General features: G+C 43.0%; 1 protein-coding gene across 1 annotated transcript; it reads right to left on the bottom strand.

Annotated features, from left to right (window-relative positions):
- Nucleotides 1-7547: 7547 nt before the first annotated feature.
- Nucleotides 7548-14515, bottom strand: GDF3 (growth differentiation factor 3). The gene is made up of 2 exons (XM_039220638.1): nt 14248-14515; nt 7548-8377 (listed from the first exon to the last, which is right to left on the bottom strand). Exons 1-2 carry the CDS (start codon nt 14513-14515, stop codon nt 7548-7550), a joined length of 1098 nt encoding a protein of 365 aa, XP_039076569.1.
- Between the last annotated feature and the right edge of the window lie 8468 nt (nt 14516-22983).

The raw sequence follows: 22983 nt of genomic DNA on the forward strand, positions 1-22983 counted from the left end.
AGTGTACGGTCCACTCCTGCTGCTTATCCTTCTTGAGAAAGTAAATACTGTGCTCCCATTGCCATTGCTTCCTGTTGCCTGAACCTTGGCTTACGCATCTCTGAGTTTCAGCACACACTTCCAGGATTGAGGTCATTTTCATGACCTAAGGCTCCCTCCCTCTAGGGTCTCAGATCTAGAGCTTCTGAACTTTGAATCTCAAAGACCATCAACCCTATTATACCTAAGCCCTATATATAAGATCTTCCTTAGTTATGAAAGTCCAACTAGAACCTCCACAAGATAAAGTAGTTGCTTTGAGTGGCAGTTAAGAGTTACAAAGAAGAGGGGCACCTGGTGGCTCAATCGGGTGAGTGTCTGACTCCAGCTCAGGTCATGATCTTGTGGTTCATAGGTTCGAGCCCCTGTGTCAGGCACTGGGCTGACAGCTCAGAGCCAGGAGCCTGCTTCAGATTCTGTGTCTCCCTCTCTCTCTATGCCTTCCCTGATCACATTCTGTCTCTTTCTCTCTCAAAAAAAAAATGAATAAACATTTTTAAAAATTAAAAAAAAAGAGTTATGAAGAAGTGGAAGAAGTGCCACATCATAAATGAAGGTCCTTCAGAATCCCAGTGTTTCTTCTTTTTGTTTTTAAACTTACTTTCTTTATTTTTTTGAGAGAGAGAGAGCATGAGCAGGGAAGGGACAGAGAGATTGAGAGGGAGAAAGAATCTCAAGCAAACTCTGCGGTGTCAGTGGACAGCCCAATGCAGGGTTCAGAGTCACAAACCGTGATATCGTGACCTGAGCTGAGTCAGATGCTTAACCAGCTGAGCTACCCAGGGGCTGCAGGAGCCAAGTGTTTAAAAGTTATATGTCTTTCGAGTAGAATAAGAGCCCCCCAGAGATGTCCACATCCTATAACACCTGGAACCTTACAATGTGGTACCTTACAATGGCATAAGGGACTTTCCAGGTGCAATTAAGTTAAGGATCTTGAGGTAAGAAGATTACCTCAGTCTAATCAAGAATACCCTTATGGGAGTGATGCAAAAGAATCAGAGTCAGAGGAGGATGCCTGGGTGGCTCAGTCAACCAAGCGTCAGTCCGACTCTTGTTTTCAGCTCAGCTCATGAACTCACAGGGATGGAGCCCCACAGTTGAGATCTGCACTGGTAGCATGGAGCCTACCTGGGATTCTCTCTCCCTCTCTCTCTGCCTCTCCCCTCCCTCTCCTCTCACACTTTCTCTCTCTCTCAAAAAATAAATACATAAACTTTAAAAAATTTATAAAAAAATAAAAAGAAAATAAAATTTAGACCCGACCTGATTACGGAATGCATCATTTTACGGCAAACTACCCGAAGGCAGAGCTATGCCTTTTTTTCTCCCTTTCAAGGCATTCAATAAATGTCAAACTGAATTGCAATGAATTAAGCTGACAGTGAAATTCCAAACCAAAGTGGCCTGTGAATGAAGGGACAGGCCTTCTCATAAATAAGAGCGCTCGGAACAAGCGGTGTTACACCTCGGTGCGTGACTTATTTCTATATTTGGAACAAGAAGTCCTACCTTGTGCCATTCTGCCCAAATCAGCGCACAAAACCTGACTTACAGGGCACAAGCCTCTTTGTAGACTAATTGAACAGTCGTTTACTGGAAGAGCAGAGAAGAAGGCAGCGGGTGTCCCAAAGCCACGAAGCCAGTTCGTCTCTAGCCTGGGGCATGACGGCCTCAGGAGAAAACTTGATTAACTCAGGAGGGAACAAAGGTGCCCACAGCATCAGAACGACAAGCAGAAGGGCATAGCCACTCTCCTTTTAATAATTTTAAGTACCTTTTACAAATAATATAAATGGGGGCCCCGGAGTGGCTCAGTTAGTGGAGCGGCTGACTGGCTCAGGCCATGATCTTGCAGTTTGTGAGTTCGAGCCCTGCATCGGGCTCTGTACTGACAGCCTGTCAGCGAAGAGCTGTCTTCAGATCCTGTCTCCTCCTCTCTCTGGCCCTTCCTTGCTTGTGCTTTCTCAAAAATAAATGTTTCTAAAAAATAAAATAAATTGGTTTAGGTCAAATGCCTGTTTTAAAATAAAAAATAAATAATAGTAAAATAAGTAAAAATAATATAAGTGTATTAAACACAGAACCCAAATCAAAATCCTTAGTGGAGTAAGGAAAGCCAGCAGTCACACTTCCGTTCAGTGTAGACGCGAATTTAGCAATGCAGCCTCCGGAATTGTGGTCAGTTAGGCTTTTGATACCTTCCTGCAATGAGCCCAAAGAACTCAAGGTTTAAAGAAAGGCTAAGAAAGGAAGGTAGGTCTTCCACAGGCTAATGTCAGGAGAGCAGGAGCCTTTTAGTCAATGTCAAACTCAGTAAACAGGAGCAAAGTCAAGTTTCCAAAGTGGGGTGCATACAGTTAGGGGATGTGAATCTTGAAGCATCCTGGGGGGAGGGACAGGTAGAAGATATTAGAACTTCTACCCTGAAACACTGAGGTAAGAGAAGAAAGCATTAGAACTTCTGATGGTGCAACGGACGAATGGATCAAGAAGATGTGGTTTATCTATATGATGGAATACTACATGGCAATGAGAAAGAATGAGATCTGGCCATGTGTAGCAACATGGATGGACCTTGAGGGTGTTATGCTGAGCGAAATAAGTCAGTCAGAGAAGGACAAATATCATATGTTTGCACGTATAGGAGGATCAGGAGGAACTTAACTGAGGACCATGGGGGAGAAGAAGGGCGGAAATGGTGGGGGAAAGGGAGAGAAGCAAACCATGAGAGATTCTTGAATGCTGAGAAACAGACTGAGGACTGATGGATGTGGGGGGGAGGGGAGAGATGGGCATGGAGGAGGACACTTGTGGGGACGAGCACTGGGTGTTGTATGGAAACCAATTTGACAATAAACTATTTGTAAAAAAAAAAAAGTAAGAAAAAAGAACTTCTGATGGTGTTTATTTTATGTAGGGACACCTGGGTAGCTCAGTCGGTTAAGAGTCTGACTTCGGCTCAGGTCATGATCTGATGGTTTGTGGGTTCGAGCCTCAACTCAGGCTCTGTGCTGACAGCTCAGAGCCTGGAACCTGCTTTGGATTCTGTGTCTCCCTTGCTCTCTACCCCTCCTCTCCTCAAAAATAAACATTTTTTAAAAAAGAACTTGTATTTATTTTATCTAAAAGTAAAACTTTAGGAGCACCTGGGTGGCTCAGTCAGTTAAGTGTCTGACTCTTGGTTTCGGCTCAGGTCATGACCTCATGATTCCTGAGTTCGAGCCCTGCATCGGGCTCTTGGACTGACAGCGTGGAGCCTCCTTGGGATTCTCTCTCTTCCCCTTTCTCTCTCTGCCTCTCCCCTGCCCTTTGTCTCAAAACAAATAAATAAACTTTAAAAATAAATAAGAGTAGGGGCGCCTGGGTGGCTTAGTCGGTTAAGCGTCCGACTTTCGCTTAGGTCATGATCTCGCGGTTCGTGGGTTTGAGCCCCGTGTCGGGCTCTGTGTTGACTGCCAGCTCAGAGCCTGGAGCCTATTTCAGAGTCTGTGTCTCTGAGTCCCTCTCTCTCTGACCCTCCCCTGCTCACGCTGTCTCTCTCTCTCTCCTAGAAATAAATAAAAATATTTTTAAAAAATAAATAAATAAATAAATAAGAGTAAAACCTTAATATGAGTATTTTCAAATCTGCACAATAGAATAATATGATACCTAACATGTGAGTTGTGAATAGTTAAATATTCATATACTGGGGTATATGCTAATATTTTTCACTTGTACGTATTCAAATATACTTAAGCCAAATGTGCTAGATTTGATGCTCTATGAAAAAAATGACCATCTGTTGTTATTTCCCAGGACCTAGTGCAGTAACTGGCATGTAAGAGACATTCACTGACTCTCAGTTCTGGAGGGCAGAGGGCAGAGGGCAGAGGCAGTCATGGCTGGAGGAGCCGGTGGGGAGTCCCCAGCAGGGTGTGGTGGCTGGTGTCAGGCGCTGTTTCCCTCAGGGCCATACGAACATGTCGCTCTATGCCATGTTCTCCTTGGCCAGGTGGCAAACTGCTTCAGCAGCTGCTGGGAGGGGGCCAGACCAACTGGGGACGACATGGCACAGCCACAATGGCCGTGGCCTTCCCCATTAGCCTCAACTACACATGGCTGCACCTGTTGGAGAATGCATTGCCATGTCAAGGTGTTGTGTGACCAGGTACTCAGTGCCCATGGTCATCTGGGTCTTCAACACCAGGGAAAGGATGACGGGTTTTGGCACTTGAAACAGAAATTCTGGAACACATGGAAAAGTGGACTCATGTACTGGCCCTTTGAGCCATTATCAGCCTTGTGCCTGTTCACTGGGAAACAAAGCTCACTAGACTCTGGTTTTCTCCGGGCCACTCTCCTTGACTTTTCCAGGGCAGTGGTGAGGGCACCAGAAGTCAGCGTTCACCTTCCTATGTATAAAGCAGGCCAAGAGACGCACTTGGGTGTCTCAGTTGATAAAGCGTCTGACTCTTGATTTTGGTTCAGGTCACAATCTCATGGTTCTTGTGTTCAAGCCCTACAGAGAGTGGTCAGCACAGAGCCTTCTTGGTATTCTCTGTCCCCTCTCTGCTCCTCCGCCACTCATGCTCGCTCTCTCTCTCTCACTAATAAAAAACATTAAAAAAATTTTTTTAAAGCAGGCCAAGAGAGTTGAAAGACCCCAGAGAGAGGAGAAGTCGAAGAATTCTGGGGCGCCTGGGTGGCTTAGTCGGTTGGGCGTCCGACTTTCGCTTAGGTCATGATCTTGCGGTTTGTGGGTTCGAGCCCCGCGTTGGGCTCTGTGCTGACTGCCAGCTCAGAGCCTGGAGCCTATTTCAGAGTCTGTATCTCCCTCTCTCTCTAACCCTCCCCTGCTCACGCTGTCTCTCTCTCTCTCTCCTAGAAATAAATAAAATAAAAAAAATAAAAAAAAAGAATTCTGAAAGTGATTGAATTTCTCCCCTTACGTACAGAGGATTGTCTACAGATAATGACTACTTAGGTATGTGCTCGATATTGAAGAATTACTATAACATAGACCCAATTGTTTCTTTTTAATTTTTTTTTTAAAGATTTATTTTTTATTTATTTATTTTTTTTATTTATTTCTAGAGAGAGAGAGTGAGCAGGGGAGGGTCAGAGAGAGAGGGAGTCACAGACTGAAACAGGCTCCAGGCTCTGAGCTGGCAGTCAGCACAGAGCCCGACGCAGGGCTCGAACCCACGAACCATGAGATCATGACCTAAGCGAAAGTCAGACGCTCAACTGACTAAGCCACCCAGGCGCCCCTCTTTTCAATTTTTTTAAAGTTTTAATGTTTTATTCATTTCTCAGAGAGAGACAGCGTGAACAGGGGAGGGTCAGAGAGAGGGAGATACAGAATCTGAAACAGGCTCCAGGCTCTGAGCTGGCTGTCAGAACAGAGCCCGATGTGGGGCTCGAACCCATGGACTGTGAGATTGTGACCTAAGCCAAAGTCAGACACTTAACCGACTGAGCCACCCAGGTGCCCCTCCTTTTTATTTTTTAAAAGATTTTATTTTGGGGGCTCCTGGGTGACTCAGTCGGCTGAGTATCCAACTCTCAATTTCGGCTAAGGTCATGGTCCCAGGATCAGGGATCGAGCCTCCCCTCCAGCTCCACACTGAGCATGGAGCCTGCTTAAGATTCTCTCTCTCCCTCTGTGCCTCCTCTCTGCTTGTTCAGTCTCTTTAAAGTAAAAAATTGGAAAAAAAAAAAAAAAAGATTTTAACTCATCTGTACACCCAAAATGGGGCTCTAATGTACAAGCCCAGGATCAAGAGTTGCACGCTCTTCTGAATCAGCCAGGTGCCCCACACCTGGTTTTTCCTCATTATCAGTGAGAACTTTAAATTTTATTAAAATCTCCATTTTTTTTCATTCTAGTCTGAAAGTATTACTTTTCTACTATTCTCATTTCTCTAATACTTTGGTGAATAACTAACAGTGGTGGGGCATTCTGGGTGGCTTAGTCAGTTGAGTCAGAAGATTCTTGATTTCCGGCTCAGGTCATGATTTCAGGGTTTGTGGGATGGAGCCCTGCCCCGGACTCTGTGCTGACAGCATGGAGTCTACTTAGGATTCTCTGTCTCCCTCTCTTTCTGCTCCTCCCCGTATGCACTTGCTCTCTCGCTCTCTCTCTCTCAAAAAAAAATTTTAATTTTTTAAAATGTTTTATTTATTTCTGAGAGAGAGAGAGAGACAGCATGAGCAGGGGAGGGTCAGAGAGAGAGGGAGACACAGAATCCGAAACAGGCTCCAGGCTCTGAGCTGTCAGCACAAAGCCGGACACAGAGCTCGAATCCACAAACCGTGAGATCACGACCTGAGCCGAAGTTGGACGCTTAACCAATTGAGCCACCCAGGGGCCCCAAAAAATAAATATTTTAAAACATACCACTAACAGTGGCATAATGGCACTTTATAATTATTACTATTTCTATTCTAATATTTTATTTTATTTTAGAGAGAGAGAAGTGTAAAGGGGGAAAGGGGAAGAGAGAGACAGAGAATCTCAAGCAGGCTCCATGCTCCACAGAGCCCAACCTGGGGCTCGACCCATGTACCTGGTATCATGACCTGATCTGATATCAAGAATCAGAGGCTCAACTGATTGAGCCACACAGGCGCCCTTCTAGTCTAATATTTTAATGCCAGCTGATTTAAGGAATCTATTTTGATTGTTCACATTTCCCTTCTAAAATCTCAAGTTATCTCTAAACACCTTTGGATCAGATTACTTTTCTTTTTAATTTTTTTAATGTTTATTTTTGAGAGAGAGAGAGACAGAGTATGAATGAGGGAGGAGCAGAGAGAGAGGGAGACACAGAATGCAAAGCAGTCTCTGGGCTCTGAGCTTTCAGCACAGAACCCAACGTGGGGCTTGAACCCACGAACCATGAGATCTTGACCTGAGCTGAAGTCGTACTCTTAACAAACCGAGCCACTCGGGTGCCCTTCCTTTGTCTTTTTTTTTTTTTTTAAGTTTACTTATTTTGAGAGAGAGACAGAGACAGTGGGGGGAGGGGCAGAGAGAGAGGAAGAGAAACCCAAGCAGGCTCGGCTCTGTCAGAGCGACCGAGCCACCCAGGAGCCCCCTCAAAATGATTTTTTTAAGTAACATTTTTGGCATATGAGATCTGCCAGGGAAAGCTGATGACTTTAAGGAAATGTATGGTTCAGTTTCTCTATCCAGGAAGTATAAACAGTAAGGCCCACTTCAAGAAACAGTGAAATCACGTTTCTAGGTAACACGTAGACTAATGCCTACATTAGACCACCAGTAAATGCCCGTGTCTTATATCTTGTGTCTAACACACTGTCAATTGCATCATGACTCTGTTAGATCATTAGGGCTAAGTGTGTGCATATGTGTGTATTTAAGGATATTATTAATCGTCGTGGATTTTCCAAGAAGACAGATTGTGAACATATTTATAGATCCAAGAGGTCACAGACCAAGTCGCTAGTTTTATTAGAAGATCTACCCTAGGGACCCTCCTGTTTCTATTTCTGACAGCCTACCCACAGCCGCATTCATCCACCACCATGTCCTCATAATGCCGTAAAATGACATTGTCATCATTGTCCTGATAGAGCATGGAAATGGGGGACAGCTTGGTGGGGATACAGGCCGCCTGGGGGACCTCTGGGTCAACTGCACGCATCAGCGCTTGCATGAAAGCGTAATTGGAGCTGTTGAGGGACGTGGTCAGAGAGAAGGGACACTCTCCATGGCAATAGTTTGCCATGAACCCTTTGGGAGCGATAATCCACTTGTGCCAGCCTAGGTCCCGGAAGTTGATGAAGAGCTGGTGACGATGGCAGAGGTTCCTGCAGAAGGCCTGCGGGGCAGGGACGGCTTCCCTCCTTTTTCGGGATGAAGGGTGACACTGCTCAGGGTGGAGAGTCACCACCAGCAGGGAGGCACGAAGGGACCGCCTCAGTCTGGCACAGGTGTCCTGAAGCTGAAAGTTCACCCCGACGTCCCTGTTTCCTTTGACCAGTATCTCCAGCAACAAACCCAAGTTCTTCCAGGGGTTGTTTCTCCAACCCTTCGCCACACGCAGCAGGTTGAAGTGAACGACACCCTGAGGCCATGGTACCGACTGTAACACAAGCATTTTGCCCGGTAGAGGGACGGGCCAGTCCCCCACATGAGGCTCCTCAACCAGGGACAGAGCCAACTCCAGTTCCGGTCCCAGCTTATAGTACGTGGTGGGCCCCAAATCCAGGCCCAGCTGGGCCATTGTTAACTCCTCCTTGTCTGTAATGGAGGACAGGTTAAAGTAGAGGAGCTTCTGGAGACAAGAGGAGGCCTGGGAAGGCTTCTTGGGGTAAAGAAAGCGACCTGGATGGGGACAGAGATGCGAGAGTCACCTTAACATAGTTGACTTCATATCCACCTATGTGATATAAATGGCAAGCATTACACGATACCCACATATACAAAATAAGGGCAGGAAATGATCAGTTAGACTCTAACCCTACCATTGGGAGCATTTGTTTCTCCAGCACCTCATTCACGGCCAGAGGTTCTTACCCTCACATCCTCGGGTCCCCGAGGGGTCCTGGATAGAGTTTAGAAGGTCCATGAACTTGGATGGGAAAAACAGTGATATCTCTATTTCCACGGAACTCTAAATGAAATCGAGCATTTCTTCCAATTATGAACATATGCAACAAATCCCAATATTATCAGGACCTATGACACGGTTACCAGTAAAAATCATAAGTACGTTCATAGATTAAATTGTTGCAAACATCTTTTAATGTTGTTGTTGTTTTTCTGAGAGAGAGAGAGAGAGAGAGAGACAGTGTGAGCAGGGGAAGGTCAGAGAGGGAGACACAGAATCTGAAACAGGCTCAAGGCTCTGAGCTGGCTGTCAGCACAGAGCCCGACGTGGGGGTCGAACCCACAAACTGTGAGATCATGACCTGAGCCAAAGTCGGATGCTTAACTGACTGACCCACCCAGGCGCCCTATCAAACATCTTAAAATAACATTTATGCTCATACTACTTTCTTTTTAAATTTTTTTAAAATTTATTTATCCATTTTGAGAGAGAGAGGGAAAGAACCAGTCGGGGAGGGACAGAGAGAAAAAAAAAGAATCTTAGGCAGTTTCTGTGCTGTCATCACAGAGCCCAATGTTAGGGCTCGATCTCGTGAACCCTGAGATCACTACCTAAAGTCAAGAGTCCGACACTTAACTGATGAGCCACCCAGGAGCCTCCACATTATTCTCAATGTAAGTTAAATATAGTCCCTTCCCTAGATCATTTCATTTATGCATTAATGAAGCATCCATGTTATATTTCTATACATACATTTGGTTTCAAATATTTTTATAAATGTATTTTAATATTTAATTGATTTCTTTGGAAATCCTAAAATATTTTTAGGCATGTAAGTCATTATTCTGAGAAGGGGTCTGTCAGCTTCAACAGAATGGTCAAAAGGGATCCATGGCACAAAAATGTTTAAGAACATCCTAGTTTGTCCGTATTGCTAGCCAAAATCTAACTGACTTCCGAACAAACTTCTATCATGTAGCCAAGACTGACCCTCTCGAAATCCCTTATGTTTCATCCTTAGATGATTCTTTATCTGAAGCCCACAGTTGTCCGCATCAACAATCTCTGGTCTGAGGCCTCTGAACACATCACGTCCCACTTCACTGGAAACTGGAGGGTAGTGTGATTCTCCAGTTTCTCCACGTGGACCCCCCCATCTCTGTGTCTTTTGCAATTGCAGATGTAGATGTACTCTGCCTGTTTTCAAATCTGACTTCTCCACTCAGATTTTTCAAACCTTATCTATTCTTTTAGAGAAAGGCCCAATACTTTTACCTTTTTTTTTTTTTTTTGTCTTCATCTTCAGTTTTTCCCTCTCTGCAAATAACCTCTCTGGCCTAATGCCACCCAATTTTAGGTAGAGTGGCTTCACCCCAAGTAGGTATTTTCTAAGGTCATCAGTTTACAATGGATTTACAAATTCTGTAATTACAAACTACAACAGAAACCCAACATTCTAACCATTCCTCCTTCATTCTCAAGTCTCACTCAAAAAACAACAAAATCACAAAATCGGGGTGCCTGGGTGGACCAGTTGGTTGAGCATCTGACTCTTGAGTTTAGGCTTAGGTCATGATCTAGGGGTCCTGCCCCCTCTCTGGGAATCTGCTTAAGATTCTCTCTCTCTCTCTCTCTCTCTGCCCCTCTCCCCTCACTTTCTCTTACTCTCTCTCTCTGAAACAACAACAACCAAAAATTAAAAAGCATTTGAAATTACCCAGTCTCCTCTTCAAGCCTACAGTATTATTTTTCCCTTTCTTCTCACTGACCATCTTGTTAAAAAGGAGGTCTATATATGCTGTCTCTACCTCTTATCTGATATTTTTCTGTTATTTTCCAACTCTTCTACCCTTATTACTCCACTGAACCACCTTCCTTTTTTTTTTTAATGTTTTATTTTATTTTTTTATTTCTGAGAGAGAGAGACAGCGTGAGCAGGGGAGGGTCAGAGAGAGAGGGAGACACAGAATCCAAAGCAGGCTCCAGGCTCTGAGCCAGCTATCAGCACAGAGCCTGACACGGGGCTCAAATCCACGTGAGATCATGACCTGAGCTGAAGTCGGACGCTTAACCAACTGAGCCACCCAGGCACCCCTGAAACACCTTTCTTAAAGGTTAGCTGTCAAATACAGAGTTGTCTTCACAATACTTACTCTTCTTCACTTGTCTGAAAAGTTGACCTCTCCTGTTTCAGACTAGAATACTAACCTATCAGTCTTCCTTCCTCCTCCTATCACCAAATCAGATTCCTTAAGCATAAAAGAAAATCCAAAAGCCAGAATGGAAAGGATGGATAGATTTGAGAGCATGAAAATTAAGAAAAAAAAATTCTATATTCAAAAGACATCATTAACAAAACTAAACCACAAAGAATAACCAAGAATACTTGTAATATGGGTGAAAATTCATAATTAGATGCTTTTACAAATGATCAAGAGGACATACAAATCATTAAGAAAAAAAGACTCCTCAATAGAAAATGGCCAGGATGTATAAACACGCAATGATTTGAAAAAATAAAAATGAATGATTCATTATCCATTTAAAAATGCATTCTACCTGGGGTGCCTGGGTGCTCAATCGGTTAAGGGTCCAACTTCAACTTAGGTCATGACCTCACGCTTCATGGGTTCAAACCTGGCATCAGGTTCTGTGCTGATGGATGGCTCAGAGCCTGGAGCCTGCTTTGGATTCTATGTGTGTGTTTCTCTCTCTCTGCCCCTCCCCCACTTTCTCTCTCTCTCTCTCTCTCTCTCTCTCTCTCAGAAATAAATATTTTAAAAATTAAAAGATGAGGCACCTGGGTGGCTCAGTAGGTTGAGCGTCCAACTTCGGCGCTCAGGTCATGATCTCATGGTTTGCGGTTTTGAGCCCCACATGGGGCTCTGTGCTGACAGCCAGCTCAGAGCCTGGAGCCTGCTTCAGATTCTAAGTCTCCCTCTCTCTCTGCCCCTCCCCTGCTGCCACTCTGTGTCTCTGTCTCTCAAAAATAAGTAAACATTAAAATAATAATAATAATAAATAATTAATTAAAAGAAAAAGGAAAAGGTATTCCACCTTATGAAAAACATAAAAATCAAAACAGTGAGATCATGTTTTCCTGCCAGTTAAACAAAAATTAAAAGCTAGAAGAGTGTTGTTACTCAACAGCCTCCCAGGGTAGCACACATAAGTACACTGTAATCTACTGTAAGCAGATGAGAATGAACTAAAAATACGCACACCAGGGATAAATCTCACAAATAGAATGTTGTGTGAAAGTAGCCAGACAGAAAAAAGGACACATTTTACATTTCCATTGACACGAAGTTCCGAAACAGGCAAAACTAATACAGAATGTTAGAAGGCAGGAGAAAAGTTGCTCTTGCCGCTCAGTAGGATTAACCAGAAGGGGGCGTGAGGATCCGCTGGGGTGCCGGTCTGTTCTGTTTCTTGATCTGGGTGCTGGTTATTCTGTGAAAATTCAATGATCTCTGCACCTTCTGTACTGCTATACTTCAAAAAGTTTCTATTATATTTCTATAAGAATTGCTGTCAGATTGTGGGAAAATGAGAAATTCTTAGACACTCATGGTAGAGCATAAAATTTGGAGGACATTTGCTATATATAAAAAGTATAAAGGCACATTTATCTGATCCAATAGTTCCCATCTAAGAATTTAACCCAGGGAAATAGAAAAAGCAAATACACACCAAAAATAAAAAGGAATGTAAAGCGTTATTATTCAGATTATATCCATGTTCCTCAGCAGAGTATCAGTTATGGAGATTATAGTATGTCTAGGAATATCAATGGAATATCAAGTAACCATTACAATGAGATCATTGTGACGTTTAGGTCTGATTTGTACGAGATATTCATAATATTTGAGTAATGTATAGTATGACCTCATTTATTTTAAAAATACGAGTTTCTATGATAAATACATGCAAAGAAGAAAAATCTGGAGGAATATATATGTCAACTATTAATGGTGCTTTTCTCTAGATGGAGGTTAGGGAGTGATGATGGGGAGGTCATGACCTTTTCCTGTATCATTTGATAGGATTATGGTCACCATAAAAATCAAAGTTTTTTCCATGGGGGAGGAAGGGAAGTATCATCAGCTGTTTTCTACCCTTTCCATGGAAAACTCTTCGAGCTAGCTTCCCACACCCCATAACCTTCCTCCAAGAATTTTCCCTGAACCCCTACCCTCAAAGCCCCAACTTGTTTACACAATAATACTTAGCATAAAATATGGAAATTATGTTTTCTATTTCCCTACTATGAACTTTTTTTTTTACCTTCTATAAACTATTAAAGGGCAGATTTTTTTTTCTTAAATAGTTTATTGTCAAGTTGGTTTACATATGACACCCAGTGCTCATCCCAACAAGTGCCCTCCCCCATGTCCATCACCCCCCTTCCTCTCTCCCCCACCCTCATCAGCCCTCAGTTTGTTCTCAGCATTCAAGAGTCTCTCATGGTTTGCCTCCCTCCCTCTCCCCAACTATTTTTCCCCTTCTCCCCCATGGTCCTTCATTAGCTTCCTCCTAATCCACCTATACGTGCAAACATATGGTATCTGTCTAAAGGGCAGACTTTATTTTTAATTATCATGGCCATGCAGTTCCCAGCACCTAAGTAGATCTCCAAAAAATGCTTCTTGGACAAATAAGTATTCAAATATTATCTCCAGTTACTATAAAACTAACCAATCAGGGCTCTCAATTCCTCTTCAGATCTGCGCCCCCACCCCCATGAAGGCTACACAGAAATGCAGATTACAACACCCATCTTTGACTTTGAATGAGATTGAATAAGAATTGGGAGAGTGAGGAGCAGGAACTGGGCTGGAGAATCAACTTCTAGCAATTGACCCAGGTAATTTTGGTGAGTGGTCAGTTTGATAATGGCACCCACTCAGATCCTCATACAAAGGGTATGACTATGGCTTATATCATTGCTCTGTACTCACAAATCATTTTTTAGTATGTATTTGTTTTTCAGAGAGAGAGAGCGAGACAGAGGATCTGAAGTGGGCTCTGTGCTGACCGAAGAGAGCCCGATATGGGCTCAAACTGATGAAAGGTGAGATCTTGGCTTGAGCCGAAGTCAGACACTTAACCGACTGGGCCACCCAGGCGTCCCTGTACTCACAAATCAATAGCCTTTTCCACCCAACAAAAATAGTGGGGAGGTATAGAGAAGGGAAGCAAGGGTGCCGGGCAAACTGAACCCCCATATTCATGTCCCCCCTTACTTGCCATATCAAAGGCACCAGAATGCATCAATAGTGAGCAGAAGAGCGAAGCCTGGGCCCTAATTCCAACCCCCACCGACTTTAACTGTAGCACAAAAGTGTTGATTCTGAACAAACCGATTCTGAATCCCCACTTGGTTCACACACTAGCTGTATGATCTTCGATAGCTTCCAGATTATCATCTGTCTGAAACCTAATTTCCTTCCTGTTACAAAGCAGATAAGAATGGCTGCCTTTTCAATATGACGATGTGGTGGGGATTGAAGGAGATACAATATGTAAAACACCAGCACCAGGCCTCCTATAAACCCCTCGGTAATTGGTATTTCCCCTTCTTTTCTTTCTTCACATCACCCGCTGCCTGGCTTTTCTCGAGAAAGCACCCTCATTTCCTTACCTTGATCCAAGAGAAGTCGGAGTATGTTCCCCTGGATACCAAGGTCCTTTATATAGCACAAACCATGGGAATCCCCCGTGGTGGCTGCCGCCTCTCGATCCTGGAAAATTTTCTTCAAGATAGAAGGCACAGGTTGGACCGTCTGGGGTGAAGGCACTTTGTCTAAGCCCAGAAACTGGAGAAAAACCGATTCTTGAAATTGGGACGTCTGGCCCAAAGCCACAGTTAGCAGGAGGCCGACCGCCAGGACCCTCAGGGAAGGAATCATGCTCTCTGAGCTGAGAAAAAGCTGGAGGGTCAGGCTGGAGAGGGCTCGAGCGCCTGACTGCCTAGCAATTCAGATGCTGCTAATTCATCTGATGTAAGATAATCAAGTGTGAATTGCTCTCTTCCCAGCTCCTCGAAGGCAATTGGACGTGAAAGGAAGTAGCATTTTTTTTTTCTCTTCCCTTGCTCTACTCTTCCCCCAAAAACCTTCACAAAAGATTACCAATGCCTAGGCCTAACTACAAAAATCTGAGGCTTGTCAGCAGTAGACAGAATGGAAAGGACACACGCATTTATTCATTTAGCCACCATTTATTAGGCATCTGTTACGGGCAAGGTTCTGAGACAGGTGCTAGGAGAGGAATGAAAAATGCAAAGTCTTGTCACTCACGGTCTATTTAGACAAATCCACAGGTAGATTTCTATTAGACTATATCCACCGCGATGGGGGAAAGCCAAACCAAGAAGAGAGAACTCTGCCCAAGGAAGTTGATCTAATTCTGTTTTCAGCACTAAGAGGGACTGAATTTTATTCATCTACCTTTGCCCTTCCCCCTCCCCCTTCTTTTAAGTTTTTCTTATTTAAGTAATCTCTACACCCAACGTGGGGCTCAAACTCAGGACCACAAGATCAAGGGTTGCATGCTCTTCAGACTAAGCCAGCCAGGTACCCCTAGCTTTGCCCTTCCTGTTAAAAATCAGATGGACTGGGTTAATTCTGATTCTACTACTTTTTACTTACATAAATTGGGTATGCCACTTAACCTTCTGAAACAACCTTCAGTTTTCTCAACTGAAAAAGAAAAACTGACCTTCTAATACACTATATGAATCTGATAAAATGATGTATTTTTAAAATCTTTTTTAAAAATTTCTTTTAGGGGCGCCTGGGTGGCTTAGTCGGTTAAGCGTCCGACTTTCGCTTAGGTCATGATCTTGCGGATCGTGGGTTCGAACCCCGCCTAGGGCTCTGTGCTGACTGCCAGCTCAGAGCCTGGAGCCTGTTTCAGTCTGTGACTCCCTCTCTCTCTGACCCTCCCCTGCTCACGCTGTCTCTCTCTCTCTCTCTCCTAGAAATAAATAAAAACCTTAAAAAAATTATAAAAAAATTAAAAATAAAAATTTCTTTTAGAGAGAGAATGTAAGGGGGAAGAGGGGCAAAGAGAAAGAGAATCTTAAAAAGGCTCTATGCTCCGTGTGCAGCCCGATGAGGGGCTTGATCCCATTATCTTGGGATCATGACATGAGTGGAAATCAAGAGTCAGACGCTCAACTGACTAAGCCAGCCAGGCACCCCAAGATGATGTATTTAAAGTGCTCTGCACAATGCCTGCCAAATGGTAAGCACAAAAAAAAAAAAAAAAAAAAAATGTGTTCACGGAGAACAATTTAAAGTTGAAGTCCTGGGTGGCCCAGTCAGTTAAGCATCTGACTTCAGCTCAGGTCATGATCTCATGATGTGTGGGCTCCAGCCCTCATCAAGCTCTGTGTTGACAGCTCAGAGCCTGGAGCCTGCTTCCGATTCTGTGTCCCTCTCTCACTCTGCCCCTTCCCTGCTCATGGTCTGTCTCTGTCTCTCTCTTTCAAAAATAAACATTAAGGGACACCTGGGTTGAGCATCTGACTTTGGCTCAGGTCATGATCTCACCGTTCCTGAGTTCAAGCCCCATGTTCAGCTCTGTGCTGACAGTTCAGAGCCTGGAGCCTGTTTCAGATTCTGTGTCTCCCTCTCTGTCTCTGCCCCTCCCCAACTTGTGCGCAGGTACACGCTTGCTCTCTCTCTCTCTCAAAGGTAAGCATTAAAAAATGTTAATAATAAACATTAAAATAAATAAACGAATAAGTAAATAAAGTTGAAGTAGACATTTTTCAGTTAAGACAATCACACACTCATGGCTGAAGGAATTACATGTGGAAAGGCACAGAGGTTACTGAGACGTTTAAATATGGCAGCATATACCAATTTCTGGTTTTCTGTTTTGCTGTTTTATCAAACTCTTAGGGTAGATTTTCAAATGCTGTAGAAGACTTAGCTGGTTTATGGCCAAGCTAATTTTCATGCTTTTTAAGAACAGGGACTTTTTTTTTTAATGTATTTTTTTTAATGTTTTATTTATTTCTAGGAGAGAAAGAGAGACAGAGTGAGCAGGGGAGGGTCAGAGAGAGAGGGAGTCACAGACTGAAACAGGCTCCAGGCTCTGAGCTGGCAGTCAGCACAGAGCCCGACGCGGGGCTCGAACCCACGAACCGCGAGATCATGACCTAAGCGAAAGTTGGACGCTTAACTGACTAAGCCACCCAGGCGCCCCAAACAGGGACTTTTTCATCTTATATTATTTTATACCACCTATTCTAAGAACTTGTCCCCTAAAGGAAAAACAAAATGTATTTAATATATTATAATTTCCTATCACCTACAGAATGAAATCAAAACTTTTTAGTCTGGCACTTAAAAACTTTATTGATTTGGCAGCATATCCCTAGCTCCCTCATGTCCTACACCCACCATCAACAGTATCAAAGCACTTGTAAGTATATTGACTTCTTTGTAGCTCTCCTGTGACCTCATTGCATCTGAGCCTCTTTGCACAGACCAAGTTCAAAGGTAACTTCCACTGCAAAGACTTCTTGACTCACCAAAATATATTTAGATGTTTCTTCTTGGGGCACCTGCGTGACTCAGTCAGTTGAGTGGCCAACTGTGGCTCAGGTCATGATCTCACGGTTCCTGAGTTCAAGCCCCGCATTGGGTTCTATGCTGACAGCTCAGAGCCTGGAGCCTGCTTCAGATCCTGTGTCTCCCTCTCTCTTTCTGCCCCTGCCTTACTCATGCTCTGTCTCCCAAAAATAAATAAAAACATTTTAAAAAAATTAGCTGTTTCTTCTTTCTCCCACTTGGCCTTGAGTGGGGGCCTCATTACAGAACTCAACAGAGTGCATTTCTCTGTGTCTGGTTCATGTCCCTCCCAGACAATATCCCTCTTGGGAATCAGAATCATGTGTTTTCACCTAAGTTTCTCCACTGTGTATTTTCCTCTAAGATTCTCCACGGCCCAGGAAAGTGTCTGGCAGGTGGGAGACATTCAGTAGATATCTGTGCAATAAATAAAAGAACAAATGAATTGGTGCTATTTCCAGAGGTCTCTCCCTTCCAGATAACCAAATTTCCTCCATTCCCATCTCTCCTATCTCCTCCTGCTTGCCTCCTAAAAAGTTAAAAGTTAACACTCTGAAATTAATCTATAATCTCCACCTGTTTTCCACAGAAGGGCGCAGGCTGCATTTTGGTTTTCTTTATTTAACTGTTATGTCTTAAGGTCAGAATTGGACACACTAGTTTAAATTCAGTTTCCACCGCTTATTAGTTGTGTGATCAATGACCAAGTCACTCAACTGGAAAGTAAGAATAAAACATTCTTTGCTGAGGGACCGAGGAAATCTTCTGCGATGATGCGTATGTGACGGTTAGGACAATGTGTGCCATGGAAGCACCTGATAAAGTTAATTAGTATATCGAACCCACTAGATGGAGGCCACCCCGCTCACTGGACTGGGGCCCATGTCACAAACCTAAGCCTAAATTAGCCTGCATTTATGGAAACACCTATCAGGGAAATTTAACATACACCAATCACGATCCTCCAACTCAGCTTTAGCTAGCTCAACTTTCCCTGGAAAATAGGACTCGCTAGCCTTCTAAGGAAATCTCCAACTCCTAGCCAATCATGCCCCGTCTTCATATTACCCCTTCTAAGGTTCTATAAACTCCATGTGCCCCACATCCCTTGGGAACAGTGTCCTTTTGCTGTGAAGCACTGTATTTCCCCCAATCTGCGGTTGTTTTCCCTTAAATGTTTTTTACATTAAAAAATATTTTTATTTTCTTTCATTTTTAAGTAGGCTCTATACCTACTGTGAGGCTTGAACTCACTATCCCCAGAACAAGAGTCGCATGCTCTACCGACTGAGCCAGCCAGGCACCTCCATGGTTGCTTTCTCTTAAGTAAAGAACATCAAACTTGTTACTAAATTGTTTTGTCATTTGACATGCTCAACAAAAGTTAGCAGATATTAATTATTGTTATAGTTTTTATTTATTAAAGGGAAGTTTAATCAAGGAAGGAAAATAATTGAGAGTGTGCAATATAGCAATATATATATATTGAGAACAGGGACTTTATATATATTGCTAGAAGAAGCACCAAATCCAGCAGGAGCCAGAAGATCTTAGTTAATCACAGCTCCTCCAAAGATCATGTAATCTTGGTCATTTTACTCCGAGTCATTGTTCTATGCTACCTACCCAGGCATGGAAAATTTTTAAATAAAAAGATTTAAATGGTCTGAGATTTCTTAAAGGTTAATCTACCTGGACCTCACTTTCATTACCTATAAAGTCACAAGGTTGAATTTGGTTGTCTTCAAGGGATCCACACACAAAAACATCCTGATTCTGGATTTCCAGCTCAAATTAGAAATTCAAACATGAAGCAGTGTGGCTAAATAGCACAGAACTCCTTCTGAAGTCATGGACTTAGACTAAAACCCCAGCTCTACCATTCACTGGTTGCAGAGTCCTGGACAAATTGTTTCTCTGGCCTTGGTTTTCTAATCAATCAAATGAAAATGGTATCATTCCAACAGAATTACTGTGATCATGAGCGTAAAATATATTCGGCCTCACTAGTGGGGAAAAAAAAAGGCAGGTTAAAAATTTTTTAGTGTTTTTTTATTTATTTCTGAGAGAGAGAGCAAGAGCAGTGGAGGGTCAGAGAGAGACACACACACACACACAGAATCCAAAACAGGCTCCAGGCTCTGAGCTAGCTGTCAGCACAGAGCCTGATGCGGGGCTCGAACCCACGAACCCCAAGATCATAACCTAAGCCGAAGTTGGACGCTCACCCGACTGAGTCATCCAGGTGCCCCAAAATGTAGGTTAAAGTAATGAAAGGTCTATCAATTAGCAAGAAGAGAAAAGAATAGCAGAGCGCCTGGCTGTTTCAGTTGGTAGAGCATGTGACTCTTGATCTTTGGGTCATGACTTCAAGCCCTGTGTTGCGTATAGAGCTTACTTTAAAAAAGAAAAAGAAAAGGAAAAACAAAGGTCGATAGCTTGTTTAGGTAGAGAAGCAGGGAAACAGAGCATTATATTCAGCTCTGGGGTATAATTTTTTTAATTTGAATCTTGTTTAGTTTGGGAGAGAGCAGGGGAGAGGGACAGAGGGAGAAAGAGAAAGAGAGAATTTTCAGCACTCTCTACACCCACTGCAGAGCCTGACTTGAGACTGGATCCCTTGACTCTGGGACCATGACCTGAGCTGAAATCAAGAGTCAGACACTCACGAGTCAGACACTCACCGGACTGAGCCACCCAGGCGCCCCTGGGCTATAATTTAACAATGCTTATCTGGAGGAACATTTACAATGTATATTAAAAGTTTTGAAACTACTCATAGACTTCCTATGTGAGGTGCTTAAAGTAGTCAAAATCTGGGATGCCTGGGTGGCTCAGTCGGTTAAGCATCTGGCTTTAGCTCAGGTCATGATCTCACATTTGTGGGTTTGAGCCCTGCATTCGCCTCTGAACTGATAGCTAGCTCAAAACCTGGAGCCTGTTTTGGATTCTATGTCTCCTTGTCTCTCTGACTCTCCCCTGCTCATGCTGTCTCTTTCTCTCAGAAATAAACATTTAAAAAATAATTAAAAAGTAAATAAAGTAGTCAAATTCTTAGAGACAGAAAGTAGATTGGTGGTTGTCAAGGATAGGGGGAGAAGAGAATGGGGAAAGGGGAGTTATTGTTTAATGGATACACAGTTTATGGTTTGGGTTTTTTTGCTTTGTTTGTTTCTTTGTTTCTGTTTAGTAATCCCTACACCCAGTATGGGGCCAGAACTCACCACCTGGAGATGAACCAGCCAGATACCACCCCCCTCCCCCCCACCCTTCCCGCCAACCAGAGTTTCTGTTTTGTAAGAAGAAAGAAGTTCTGGAAAGGTGGTGATGGTAGCCCAATGTGAATTTATTTAATGCCACTGAACTGTACATTTTAAGAATTATTAACATGAGGGGCACCTGGGTGACTCAGTTAGTTAAATGTCCAACTCTTGGTTTTGGCTCAGGTCATGATCTCGTGGTTCGTGAGTTCAAGCCCTGAGTTGGGCTCTTCGCTGACAGTGTGGAGCCTGCTTAGGATTCTCTCTCTCCCCCTCTCTCTGCCCTTCCTTGTTTGCTCTCTCTCTCTCAAAATAAAGAAATAAATAATTTAAAAAAGGATTTTTCCAAAAAATGATTAGGATGATAAACTGTGTATATTTTACCACAATTAAAAGAAAGATTCAGGGGCACCTGGTTGGCTCAGTCGATTAAGTTTTGAGACTTTGGCTCAGGTCATGGTCTCATGGTTCATGAGTTGAGCCCTGCATTGGGCTCTGTGCTGACAGCTCAGAGCCTGGAGCTGCTTCAGATTCTGTGTCTCCTTCCGTCTCTGTCCCTCCCCTGCCGGCATTCTGTCTCTTTCAAAAATGAATGAACATTTAAAAAAATTAAAAATGAAATATTTTTAAAAATCTTTATATTTAATATTAAGAAATGGCTTGAATGGCAACTTAAAATTTAAATAAATATTTGTGAACAATTTATCTTCCGGCTAGCAGCTTGTGAATCTTTTTGATTTATCCAAAGCCAAGGAAAATAAAATACTGATGTATGTCCCAATTGCCTTTCTTATCTAAAGCATTACCCTGAATGTCTGGGCCTAAAGCAAGGAAAACAAAAAATAGTCCTCCTTCCCTCCAAGCGTGTATATACATACACGTTTATAGTTGATAAGGATTGGTGGGGTCATTTTTGTTGCCTTGGATAACAATGTTTTGTAAGCCCTGCATTCTTAGATAACAAATTCGTAAATGTGTTCTTGCTTAAGAGGGTCAAAAGACAATAGAAAAGATGTTGTTTTTGACCTTTACCCTTAGGATTAACCTCTTTAACCTCTGTTGAGATTCAGGAGCTCCAAATTTATTCCTGCCTTTTCAAAAATAGTGGCAGAATTTACAAATTTTAAGGGAGGGGGGAAAAGAACAAAAACCAAAACAACCTTGAAACCAAACATACTTACTCTGTGAATACCTGTGATTTAACTATAGCTGAGTGTGAAATATACATGTCCATTGACTTAATAATGACTAAAGGAACGATTATCTAACAATGAATGAATGAATGATTAAACAGATATTATGATGTCTTAATTTTGTTCCAGGCACTGCACAAAATGTTTTTCAAGCTTTGTTTTGACTCATTAACAAATAGTGAAATGGAAAAAAAAAAGTAAAAAAAAAAAAAAAACCCACCAGAAAAGTAGACAATATCAGAGTGCATTATACACTGGCTAATAATTCTTTCCTGACATTTTTAGCTATTAATTATTTTAACTTTTTAATCTTTATTTCTTTTTGAGAGAGACAGAGAGGGACAGAGTAGGATTTGGGGAGGAACAGAGAGAAAGGTAAACACAGAATCTAAAGCAGGCTGCAGGCTCTGAGCTAGCTGTCAGCACAGAGCTGGACACAGGCCTCGAACTCACGAACTGAGAGTTCATGACCTGAGCCAAAGTCAAACACTTAACTGATTGAGCTACCCAGACGCTCCACTACTAATATTTATCTGGATGTGTTACTGGGTATATTTATTTTCTCCTGTTTGGGGGCAGGGCTTTAAATTTATTTATTTTTGTTTATTTATTTTTGAGACAAGGAGAGACAGAGTATGAGTGGGGGAGGGGCAGAGAGAGGGGGAGACACAGGATCTGAAACAGGCTCCAGGCTCTGAGCTGTCAGCACAGAACCCGACACGGGGCTCGAACCCACAACCATGAGATCATGACCTGAGCCGAAGTCGGACACTTAACTGACTGAGCCACCCAGATGCCCCTAAATTTATTTTATTTTTAAAATTTTACATTGTGTATATTTCAACAGTAGGGAAACTTCCAATGCTAGTTGTAGAGTCTCAGGCTCTGGCCGTGGAACCAGCAAAGCTTCCCTGTACCGAGTGTCCGTGGATCACAGGCAGCACAGTGCAAAAGCCACCATACTAATGACATTCGTGAACAACTCCTTGCTTTCATGGAGTTTACATTCTGGTGAGGTGACTGAAAAGGAAACCAACAGTGATGATGAGTGAGTATATGGCATCCTGAGGCAGTAGCATGAAAAGCACTTCACCTAGAAATGAGGCTTCGGGGCTGCTTCCCGGAAGAAATGACATTTCAGTGAGGACTAAAGGAGTGGCTGAGAACATGAATTCTGAAGACGGACTGCCTGGATCCTAACCAGGACTCCAGAGTTATTTCTCCTCTTGACTTTGTGCAAATTACATAGCCTCTATGTCTTAGTTTTCTTAATCTGAAAAAGGAAAAAATAAAGGTACGCCATTTCCCTGAGGAACAAAGGGGCTGAAATCCAGAACAT

Source organism: Hyaena hyaena, unplaced genomic scaffold (assembly GCF_003009895.1).
Source record: "Hyaena hyaena isolate Hyena2069 unplaced genomic scaffold, ASM300989v1 scaffold_909, whole genome shotgun sequence".
In the NCBI taxonomy this organism is placed as follows: domain Eukaryota; kingdom Metazoa; phylum Chordata; class Mammalia; order Carnivora; family Hyaenidae; genus Hyaena; species Hyaena hyaena.

What these genes read in the sequence shown, in the direction of transcription:
- GDF3 (XM_039220638.1), bottom strand. Translation starts at nt 14,515, where the DNA reads ATGATTCCTTCCCTGAGGGTCCTGGCGGTCGGCCTCCTGCTAACTGTG. An exon ending in CCGACTTCTCTTGGATCAAG is followed by an intron (nt 8,378 to 14,247) that starts GTAAGGAAATGA and finishes GTCCCCATCCAG; the next exon opens with GTCGCTTTCTTTACCCCAAG.